Source organism: Anguilla anguilla, chromosome 14, assembly GCF_013347855.1.
Source record: "Anguilla anguilla isolate fAngAng1 chromosome 14, fAngAng1.pri, whole genome shotgun sequence".
Lineage (NCBI taxonomy): Eukaryota > Metazoa > Chordata > Actinopteri > Anguilliformes > Anguillidae > Anguilla > Anguilla anguilla.
In genome coordinates this window covers 22,264,736-22,276,989 of record NC_049214.1, presented here as the reverse complement: position 1 = coordinate 22,276,989, position 12,254 = coordinate 22,264,736, and the positions used below count along the sequence as shown (strand labels likewise).

The following is a 12,254-nucleotide window of genomic DNA, read 5'->3' as shown; positions in this document are numbered from 1 at the left end:
ATTGATTGTCTTATTAGTGTTTCTTTCAGGTTTTAACCAATTGTGAGCATTTAAATATAATAAACACTATTAGATTATCGTGACCTGTTCAGCAGATAAGAACAGCGTGGGCGTGTATCTTCCACTTTCATATCCATGAGACACCTCATATGTAAACGTCACTAGGTTCGAGCAGGTTGTCCAGTGCAACTACCTGACTACCAGACAACATGAAAGAAAGGAACATAAACTAGGCTTTACCATCGTGCAGTTAAATCATTCAATGTGTAATAGCATTGTACGACTGAGCTACTATACACTAACATTAGAGTCGACTGCAGTCTCAAACTCTGGACATTACACCCGAATAAAGAAAGGCATCAATTCCACATATCAATCCTTGAAAGATATTTAATTATTGTTAGCTAATGGTCGGCCTACTTACTCGATCCATCACACATCTGTTCTACGACCACAGGGAGTGTCACTAGCAGAACAGTTGGTAGGTAGGGAGGGAAGGCACTGCATCGTCTACCAGCGCTAGCTTTTTAGCAAAGCCACATTGTCTTAGTAGATAGTTGGTTGAAGTCCCACTTGTGAAAATGGCACTACAAATATTAACTGATGGGGTTACTGCAATATTGCAGTGCGTGTAGGCCTCTAGAAATTTAAACCAATTTCTTGTGGGTCTCTTTTTTGGAAAAGAAAAAAGCGTATTGGTTTTTCTGCATCCAGAGAAGGCACAATGCTTAGGCACTTCCAATTTGGCTTGCCTGCACGAAAGTGGCAAGAGCATCATTTACATATTACAAGTATAAAGGATTTCACTGGTCGTAGCATTTTAGTGAAGTACATTGTACCCAGTTAACCCCGCCCACTTCAAACCTGGCATTTAGCCAAGGGGGAAAGCAAGCCAATTTCGGCACAAGCTGTTCTTCGTTTTATTTTTATTTTTTTCAAGAATAATTATAAAATAATTTTGGGTCATTTGTGAATGCAAAAAAAGTATTAAAATGACACATCAGTAGATTTCAGTTTCCTGTACCTTTTGTTTAGTTCTGATGGCATAAGGACAAATGACGTCAACTGGTTCTTCCTTTCTAGTATACACTGTATAATGAAAAGTAAGAAGAGCTCAGAACTCGCAACAATGATTTTGAATAAAAGTACCTCAACATATGGTTTGGCTTCAGACCCCAGGTGGGAAAACTTCTGTATGCACAATGCACCCTGGCTACTTCAATATATTACCCTATCAAATACACACTTTGTGTGTTTTCATATGAAGGCTGAGATATATGGCAATGCCTGTATGCTTTAATCCGGTATGAATGATGACAGAAAGCTGTGACTCCCTTCTGCAGCTTTCAGTTATGAACCAAGAGATATGAACATTCGTCCAACTCCCTGTGAGTAGTCTGCTAAGGCGAGACTATTAATCATTTTGTTTATGGACCATTGCTTCCAGTGACAGGAAAAAGAAAACACTGGTTTCATTACCAGGGCATTCCTCTGAGATCTGTAAAGTTCCATGAGTTCCAGAACAGACAAAGGTGTCCTGCTTGAGAAATCAATTATTTATCTGACCCCGCACACTTGTCAGAATGGGCTTAGTGCACGTGCAGATTGGCGAAAAGCGATTATTCAGATTATACAGACCCTGGAACCAAAGGCATTTGAGGAAAGAGACCTGCTTCGAGACAAAAAAATAATCTGCTCCAGCTCTGGTCAGATTTCAAATGGATGCCTTGAGTTTCACCCTACACTTGTCAAGAAAATACATTTCTTTTCTTGCCTTCATGCTAATGTTGGCCTTGGAAGAACGTTTGACACTGAAATGAAGTGACGTGAAGCTTGGCTGCTTTGGTTACCTATTTCTTTCAGGTCCTATGCTTGTTCAATGAAACCAGCGAGCATATATATGTTCTAAATTATATTCACTGGCTGCATAACCATGGAAATCCCATAAAGACATTGTAAACATTACATAATACTATTTTTGAGGAAATTAACTTGCTCTAATGGAAACAAATGGTACAAATCAAAACGAAAGGTCCAGATCACTGCACATAAACTGAATCTATGATGTGTGAGTCCTAGAAAGAATTAAACTATGCTGAAAATATACACTACCATCTACTTGTCATGAGTGAAACGGACCTGACAGTGCCAATCTATATCTGTTTCTGCTTTTAGCAGGACTGCTAGGGATCCAGAAGTTTTATGAAATTGCCTTGTGTAATCCCCTTAGTTCCAATGGGACATTAGCACAAATTGCACAACTCAAAATGGTCTTCATGCAATTGGATGCTTTAAGGGACCTTCATAATTGCAAGGCTGACGGTTATCCAAGCACGAACAAGGACGTTTTGAGTTAGATTCATGAGAAAACCATTAGGGTCAAATTTTTCTTAATACAGGAAGAGACACCAAACTGGATTATTTGTTCAGCTGATCCAGTCCATATCTATTTTGTTTAAAAATCCTACCCAGATGTCTCGGAAATTGACTTTTATCTTGATGTGCATCACATCGTGAAATGACTGCCTAAGAAAGTCAAATTTGAGTGAGTCTAACGGAAAGAAAAAACCTTTAAAAGATGTTGCCACACAATGTCAGCAGGGATGCTTTTCACTACTTTTGCCTCAACAAGAGAATTAATGAATTAATGAAATTGATATTTCCTGCATTCAGCCAACTTAAGACCACAGTCTCTAGAAAAAAAACAGGAGCTACATATACAGAATGCATCCAGCTGAGCTGCATGGGATGAGTGGGAACACTGAAATAAGATACCGGTTCAATGATGACTTGAGAGTATTTGACAAAAGAACAATGCTGGCACACAACTGTTTCACTTAGACACAACAGGTGAACTTATTCGGACAAGTAACGTACTGATTCGTGCCACGATTATATGAAACGAGTTAACCGTGGCACTACATTCATTGAGTTATAATAGCAGTTTTATTTGTGCGTAGTGATTTTTAAGATTTTTAAGCACACGATTAAGTAAGTCGCGCCCCCACCCAGCTACCTGCCCCGGCTCACCTGGGAGAAGTTCAGCCCGTTCAAGGGGTGGCACTGCTCCTCCACCTTCTCCACGGCGCCCGTCCTCTTCCTCATGCGCTCGGCCTCCTGGGCTAGGTACAGGTCCAGCACGGGAACCCCCCGGGTCTTGATGTCGGCCTCCGTGAGGGAGTTGACCATCAGCATCACCCACACCGGCCTCTTCCGCTCCCAGTTCCCGGCAATGGCGTTGAAGAGGTAGTCGGCGTAGAGGCCCTTCCCGCGCTGGTCCGGGGTCATCCAGGAGGGCATCATGAGCTTGACGTACTCCAGGTGGCGCTTGAGCCGCCGGTAGATGTCCCGCGGCAGCACATCCTGCAGGTTCTCCCCCTGCGGCAGCAGCTGACAGCTCGTCAAGGCCGAGATGGTGTACGGGTCGGTCAGATCCAGCTCAAAGTACACAATGTTGCTCTCCTGGAAGGCTTTTTTGGAATTTTCCGGAATGAAGTCCCAAACTCTGGTGTAGGGGACATGGATGGTTCCATAGAAGTATGATGGAGGATCCCGTTTAATGGTCCACAGGAAGGAGTTCAAGTCACTTTGCTGCCACAGCAGAACAGAGGGGAAACACAACCATATTAGCACCAGTGCATTGCATGTCTTATTTTTCAGCCAATCTGGAACTGATCTTGATTGACAAGTCTTTTGTTCATCTCAGTCATGTCGTCAAGCAGCATCTAATGTATGTAGTCTATGTCTGTGTTAGATGTAGCTACTGTTGTAACAAAATGCATAAAAATCCATGCAAATGTATTAAATAAATTTGTCATTTGTCAATACGAGTTATTTAATTTGAACAGAGTTATTAATTTTAAATGTGGTTTAAGTGAATCCATAAACCTTATGTCATTTGATAGAATGTGTAGAATGTTAGGGTTAATATCAAGACATTCAACTCAAAACGCCTAAATTCCTCAGATGTTTTTGAAATGAAATCTATATATATGTATATATATATATATATATATATATATATATAGGCATACCCAAATTAGCAAATTATAAAATAGGTCTCTCCAACAATGATTTTTACATATAGTTTGTTTAAAATGGAAATTTGTAAATTGCTCATATTATTTGAGCAGAATTTAACAAAAACAATTGCATTATTACACAGCAACAGCTTCATAAACTATCTGAAGTTGAAATATGTATACTTGAAAGACCATTTGATGGAAATCAGTCTAAGAATGATCTCAGCAGGTAATGTAAAATAATCAATATTTGTCTTAATTTTGTTATTTTTAAGACTATTTAAGTTAATAGCATAACTGCAAAAAGAGCACTTCACGCTACTTTGGGTGCAGGCCTAGTTCTCCACCAGTGTTAACTCTTAAAACTGGTCAGCTGCTTACCAGTATCGGGAAATGATTCTGAAACACTTACAACTGCGTTTAAGTTCACTTTGCAAAACAGGCAATGATCTTCTGCATCAACAAATGGAAGTTAAATAGCCTATTCATGGGACACATTGCGATTCCAGCGAACATCAAGGGACCGCAATAACATCTCATTGTCACCGTAGCATAAATATTTAATATGGTGTACAATGAAACGCGACGAACGACATTAAACTGATAATTGCAGTAGTTAAAAAAAACAAACAAAAAAAAACATTTCCCTTTTCACAGCTGTTTTGATGGTATAGGCTATCACTTAGACTTGAGTAAATATTTAATTTTTTATTTTACATGGGGCATCTCCGCTCCTAAAATAAATTATGTTATAGTATGTAAAGAGAGTAGGCTATACAATTATTTTTTACGGGGAAACTTACCTTTTTGTTAAGTTCGCATGGAGCTGGATCTCTCAGGTTCCACTGGTTGGCCCTCACCAACAATATTAGAAATGCGTGGATAAATGCGCCCCTGATCAGCATCGTAGCTCCAAATGTGAACGGGATTTCCACAACTGTTCTGTCAGCCACCTTACAACATTTGCGAACACAACAGCCTATATATGGTATAGACTGTATACAAACTTCAACTTAATCAGCCCGAGTTGACCCGATGTACAGCCGCTATCCTGGCAGCACTCATCGTCTCTATGTGAAGCTCTCTTAAATTTAGCCTAATATATTGTTTTATGGTGCATGAATGGGCTGAAGTTTCATCGGTTCTCTAGAGGATAATGGAAATGGCATACTGTGATCAGCTTCCTGACGATGTTTTTCATCTTTCAAACCGTTCTGATAAATAACGAGGTACACCGCTATGTCACATGTTTACTCTCAAATCAAAGGCGAATCTGGAATAGGCTATGTTAACAACGGTTTGATACTTTCCTTCATACTTTGACAATCTTGTTTCATTCTTCACGCCGTTTCCCCATTGGTCCTTTAACTCTGAGGTTTGTCCTATGAACAAGAACACGAATCTTGTAATTCCAGAGTTTGCGGATACTGAGTAGTTGAGGAAACACACGAGGTGCGGGTTAAACTTGCTCTTTCTACCGTGAGTGGACTTGTTGCTGCAACTTTCTAATAATTATTCGACAAAAGGGCGCTTCCTCCGTCGTAACAAACCTCCGCACAACCAAGTTTTCTTCAGCTCTTCGCTTCTTTCTGTACCTCTTTCAGTACCAACGTGATCATCTCCAACAGATATGTGGGAATTATCGCTCCTTTAGTGTCTTTTCCGTGTGCACCCACTACTTCGAAGACTCCTCATGGTATACGCTCGCAGTGGGATACTGGAGTTGCGCGATCATCTCTGTCAGCAGAACTCTTCTCTCAAATCCCCCCTCCACAGCACACACTCGTACTGTGCAATAATCTGATTAAAGCATTTCATCCCCGCGGGCAACAGGGGAGGAGCAGGGACTCTCATTGAGAAAGTAAAAAAAAAAAAGATTGTTTTCAAGAATTTATTCAAGGGTCGGGCATTAGATAATGCTGGGCACTGGCCAACCAGCCCTTGCTTTGACATTTTATTTTAGCAGCTGTATGTGAAGGTTAAATTAAATGGGAAGTTTCACAAATAAACACCAATAGGAATGCATCGCAAAAGAAATGTAAGCACTAGACTTGCATAACTCACACACTGCTACTCCGTGTGGCCAGACAAGTGGGTATAGTGTGCTTTTCCCCCTGCTTGTAGAATTTAAATTTAAATGTATATGAATGGGGGTCGATGTTGTTTTTGAATTTTTACTTTGTTTTTTAAAGTATGGCATACATAGCCTTATTTTTAATTAAAACAATCTATGCAGACGGCGTTTGTTTCCGACGGCTTGCCATTGTGTATTGAGTGTAAATAGTTGGTTTGTGTTGGTTAATTAATGATGGAATAGACTGCACGAGGTGTTCGGTTTCCTGTTGTCAGCATTATGTCCTGCTAATGCGCTACAAACCACCAGCTATTAACATGGTAATAGACTACGCAGGGAACCATTCTGGCTCTTTAAGTTATATGCCCTAAAATACAACTACCAGGAGCTTTCCAATAGGTCTAAATGTTGATACTTTCTCCAAATGGTTACAGCAAGCAGAACCTGTCCGTTATAAGGAAGCGATCAGAGGAACGGTTATAATTAAAATAATCTCCCAAATCAGTCCTAGGTATTTGGCGAATTTTCATACATGAGTGGGTTGCCCCACCTTCCTAGTTGTGGGTATTTCGCTCTGTTCCTCAGGCTATTTGTTCAACTCTGGCGATGAAGCAGGCCTGGGGCCAAGTATGGAGAAATAGCTTAAATAACCACAGACTGTCAGTCCTTACAAACATCAACTTTTCTACCCTCAAACCTCATCTGAGCACATAGAATTCAGACACAACTTTGCATAGCCACAACTTTGCACAGTATGCTCCAAACCTGGACTATAAAATCATGCTACAACTCGATTGTGTTTAGAGTTCATACACTTGTTAGGCATGCTACACTACAAAAAGAGAGAAGCCCTAATATCTCAAAACATTTCCTACTTTTAAAAAATCCAACATACATTAAAGATGATCCAACTCTAGTTCTGTAAAAAAAAAAAAAAAAAAAACCACAATTACTAAAAATCTGTCTGCGTAACAAATTATTGACATCAAAATAAATACCAAGTTAAAACCAAACTTGTGTGTTTCACAGAAACTAAATTAACTATGTCCCTATAACATCTCAATAAACATTATCCATGCATTCCTATATGCGTTCAAGTAACATGGCCCTGTGTTTCTTCATCTTGCCATTGAATATGATCTGTCTGTGGTTGATCAGTATGTATAATATTTGCTAGTGTCAACTGAACCTAGAATTGGATACAAATGTAGGAAAATTCATTTTATTTTGGTGAATGACTGAATTCTTTGTAAACTGACATACAATTATCATAAAATTGGGCTGCTGTCTGGTGAATTAGAATACAATAAGTATAACATCTATTTACTGACTAATAAATTGACTACATATAACCACAGATACAATAGTGTCTGCTGAATTTTCTGGTATCGTCTGCTGAATGTGTTTGGTATCATCATCTAGTGTCCACTCAAGTAAAGCAGTTTAAGTATTCTCTGCAAAGGGAGAGAATGAGAAATGGCATTGTGCTAGTAAAATTTGTGTTCACATTTACAATTAAATGTTTTTTATGTTTTGTGGAAATGGTGCATCTATTACAGCATGGTACTTTGGTGTCAAATCAAAATAAATAAATTGGTTACATTACAACAATACGACCAGCTGGTGGCATTTTTCCAAGCTGGTGCATTGGGGTTGCATTTTAGGAATTTCTCACTTGGTAAGAGCTTTCCACGTAAAATACTCATAGGCACTCTCAATCACTCTTCACTCTCAATGGTCAAACACATCGCCATCTAGTGGACAGATTAAACAGTGTCTGAAATGATGAGGTTTGTGTGCAACAGCCTGATTTGCACGTTTGTTTGCGTTCGTCTAATGGGAGATGTATGCATGTTCTTTGGTTTCAGGTTTTGTTTCATAAGACTGAATGTTGCTATTTGTAAGTGGTTGACAATGATGTCATGCAGTGTACCTCAATCATTAAATAACCCTTAAACTGATAGTTCAGTTATTCATTTGTGTAATTTTGAAGGTATACGAATTCAACCGATCAACAAAGAAGAGTTTTATAAGCCTAAATAAATAAAACAACATTTGGATGTGAAAAGAAGCTCATCTGCCTGGATGATATGGCAGTTAAGAGGGAAAAAAGCAATTATATATCTAGCCCTTGATGTATAAATGCTACAGGGAACTTCCAGAATTAAGGAAGCATTAATAAATGAGGGATACAAAGTATATAGGATGGTTCGGCCCGTTAGGAGTCTGTGTTTTGTTGTAGTCTAGCGACCCCTGCTGGTCAATCGGTCTCATATGGAATGTTCGACCCGCATATGAAAGGTCTTCCTCTGACTCCACTCTGTAAGCTTAGTCTGTGATGTGAAATGAAGCAGTTGGTGACCACATGAATTTGCAATGGGGTTTGCCCATGAATGTGGCTGTGGTTTCAGATAATTGGACGTTCCAAATTAGGGTGGGAATTGGACAGCTCCACATTGGCCAACAAATATGTTTAATAAATTAAAATAAAATGAAATTATGCTAGTTTAGATTTGGTATACTCAGTAAGTCTGCAGCTTAAGCTAAACCACCCTTTTCCCTACAACATGCTGGGACAAACACTGCAAATATGCATTTTTCACATGCAGCCTATAAACCTTTTACAACATGTCTTCATTAAGCCGTAACAAGTAATCTAGTTGTCATCAACAAATTATTTATGGCTAACTGTCATATTCAAGGATTTCAGTTGATAATGTTTTTTTTATCATAGAGTGCGGTCAGCATCACCACAGAGTTCTGTCAAAGTGATGGATTACTGTGGGATTCTGGGCTGAGTTTTGGAATGAGTGGGAGCTGCATTTCACACCACCAATCCCATCATGGCTATGGAGGCTTTACTCACAGTTGGACACTGCCCCCTAGTTTGATTTAGCATAGGTTAGGTCAGAGTAATGTTCACTGTGTGAACTGGACTTTGTGTTCTTAGGCTATGAATAACTGTACAAAATGAGTATTGTACCTTATCGAACCTGTGTTTTGAAGTTGTTTCAATGACCGTTGATATGCACTTTTGTACATTGCTTTGGATAAAAGCATCTGCCAAATAAATGTAATGGACAACTGGACCATTTTCCAGCTGCTGAAGCCCACTCTTGCATTTACAACAAAATTTATAAAGAAGAATCATTTTGTGTCCCATAAGATTTGGTCAAGGCTGTTTGTGTATTGTATAACTCTAGAAGTCATATTTTTTTGTCATCCATAGTTAATGATAGTTTATTAATTCCATTGCAGATGGTGTGGGGGGATCGGCATGTCCGGGTCCGGAGATCAAGGTTAAAGGTGGTTCTTGCCCCAAAAACCTGCGGAAGAACAGGTAAAACCCCTAAATCTGCCTCATGATGGTAAGCACAAAGGCATTTGTAATTTGCGCTAGACTTGTACTCATTGATTACCATTAGCCGAAAGGGAAATCACACTAATCAATTTCAATTGGAACCCAACAGTGTGTGACTGAGAAGAATCAGGAATGGCTTTCAACAGGGCATTCCTGATATGTATGGTGAACACCATAATATTTGAGGCAAACTTTTTTTTCTTGATTTGGGTCTGTATCCCACAATTTCAAACAATTCACGTGTGGTAAAAGTGCTGATTATTAGGGTTTGTTAATGGGTATATTTATACATTTTGGGTTCACCGTGCAGAAATGACAGCACTTTTTATACATAGCCCCTCATTTCAGGGCACCATAGTGTTTGGGACATATTAATGTTTTGTATATGAATGTGGTCATGTAATTTCTAACCCAAATTTGTAGAAAATACCTTTTAATAAAAGCTGAGAATCTGCACTTGTGAACCACATGTGAATTGTTTGAAAATCTAAAATTGTGGAGTACAGAGCCATATCAAGAAAACATATACGTCTTTCTCCCAGATATTATGCAGCTCACTGTATATTCTGAGGGCGTATACTGTATAATTGTCTTACACAAGAGACTGGTCTGCATCACAAAGACCACATTCAAGCATACCTCACAGTCCTTCTTTGAAACACAGAGGCTTGAGTTGTGGCACAGCTAGAGCGGGGCGACACAGGGCTGAAACTCGAGTCTCTGAAACACAAGCAGGAAAACATCGGCTACCGCCAGCAATTCATACAACCCTCTCACAACAGAAATCTTACCGAGGTGAAGGAAAGAAAATAGACTGGAGATGGTGGCGGACGTTCATGGCACATTGCTCTGCGCTGGGACTGCTGTAAGATGAACGCCTCTGATCAAAAATAATCTGCACCGCCACTGAAGGACAGGCTAGCTTCTTACTGTCCAACTAGTGCTACAGGACCCAGACTGCCAGTGTTTCCTGTTCACCAGTATGAATAAGACATGAGAACATATTTTCCAGTACAAACCTGCAAGACAGCAAATAAACTTTAAAAATGTTTGCTCACAGAAAAACAAATTAAATGTTCTTTAGTTCATTGGAACTGTTTAGTGCATTAATGGTCAGCAAAAAAACACTAATTCAGTGCATTTAGTACATTTAGATGGACACATAATTTTTCCCCCAAGATTTTAAAAGGAAATGTATTATTGCCACATATCATCAAGAGCAGGGATGCAGGTATTTTCTCCAGCCACATACTACACCACATGATTTCATCATGTGCTTACTTTCTGAACCAAGGAGGTAAAATTATTAGTGAAATCAGGTGGTGTAGTGCATGGTTGGAACAAATACCTATGGACACTGTGGGTCTCAGAAGTTGAGTAGCCCTGATCTATAGTTTCATGTTTTAGTAGAAAGAATAGTCCATGTGTTTCCAATTTCTACTGATTTATTTTGTTCAGCCTCATTCATGACAATTTTGAAATCCTATCCTCAGCTGAACGTTTTATGCGAGTCAGGTTTCCTTGTGTCCTTGTATTTTACCAAGCTAGACTTCAATATGTAACAGTTATAACTTCCAACTTAATGAACAAATGACAATAATAGTCCTAACTCCGCAGTCATTAAGACATGAATCTCAGTTTAACAGTCAGACAAAGAGCTGGATAATCAATTCTCCTAATATGTACCATATGGCTACATGGAGAGGTAAACTTGGGAAGAAAGTTTACAGAGCTGTCCCAAGGTCTTTGTCTTTTGAAAAAGCCAGCTGGTATAGAAAAGGGATGGAGGTACATTAGCCTAAATAAATTAAACATTATACTAAACACAAATAGTTTTAATAATTTGACTAGCCTCGTAACATAAAATCAGAAACTATGAAAGGTAAGAAAACATTTTGAAGATGCCCGTCTTCCTTCTATAGCTGTTCTGTAAACACATAGAGCCTGATCTCTCTTCTGATCTTGCTTAAAGTTGGAAAACTTTCCCAGTCCATGGATAAAACATTTTGGTAACCCTATATTGAAATCCACAGCCACAAACACTTCTGAGGGGAACAAAATCAGTCATTCATAAATTCAGAAACTTGTTCGTTCATTCATGTTCTTAGGGCATTTATCATGCATGGAATGCACTGCACATGCATTGAAGCTGATTGTTATTGGTCCCTTGCTATGGTAAGTCATTGGGGTTAATTAATGATATTTTTATTTTCCATAATGTAAGAGGAAAGGCACAAGGTTTAAGTCATCCTTGGATGTCAAATTGTTAAGGTCACTCCCATATGTGTGTGTGTGTGCGTGCGCATGTGTGTGTGTGTGTGTGTGTGCGTGTGTGTGTGCATTATTAAGAGGGAATCCTAAACATATAAGTCTGTCTCTGACACATCCCCTAGGAAGCATGCAGATATGCACCAGTGACAAATAATATATGCTAATATGCTAATGCCAGCTCCTGTGTAACATGCTAATGTTCTGTTTTGATAGAATGTATGCTTTATCATCTGAAGCCATAGACTTGTTCAGCGGGCAAAGTAAAGTACGTACACTGGCTCTCTAAACATTGTGAAGCTTGCATTTAAATATTTAGATTTCATATCACAGCAAATACTGAAGGCCTGCAATGTGTGTCACTAGTGTTTATCATGCTAACATTATTCTGTGCGTAGGGGGCTGATGCTAGGCAGTTCTGCGCTTGCTGAAGTGTAATCTAAAATTTGCATCTGAAATCAGTGTCTTATTCAACACAGCTTAAAATATATTCAATGCGTTAAAAACAATGCACAATGCACTTATATCA

The 12,254-nt window shown here is 39.1% G+C and overlaps 1 protein-coding gene across 1 annotated transcript in view; it reads right to left on the bottom strand.

The window, feature by feature from the left end:
- Positions 1-5,820, bottom strand: part of trabd2a (TraB domain containing 2A) — a 56,338-nt gene extending 50,518 nt beyond the window's left edge. The window contains exons 1-2 of the mRNA XM_035391860.1: positions 4,826-5,820; positions 3,031-3,591 (exon numbers count right to left, since the gene is read on the bottom strand). Coding sequence (XP_035247751.1) covers positions 3,031-3,591; positions 4,826-4,927 — 663 coding nt within the window. The 5' untranslated portion in view covers positions 4,928-5,820. The remainder of the gene's footprint in view (positions 1-3,030; positions 3,592-4,825) is intronic.
- Between the last annotated feature and the right edge of the window lie 6,434 nt (positions 5,821-12,254).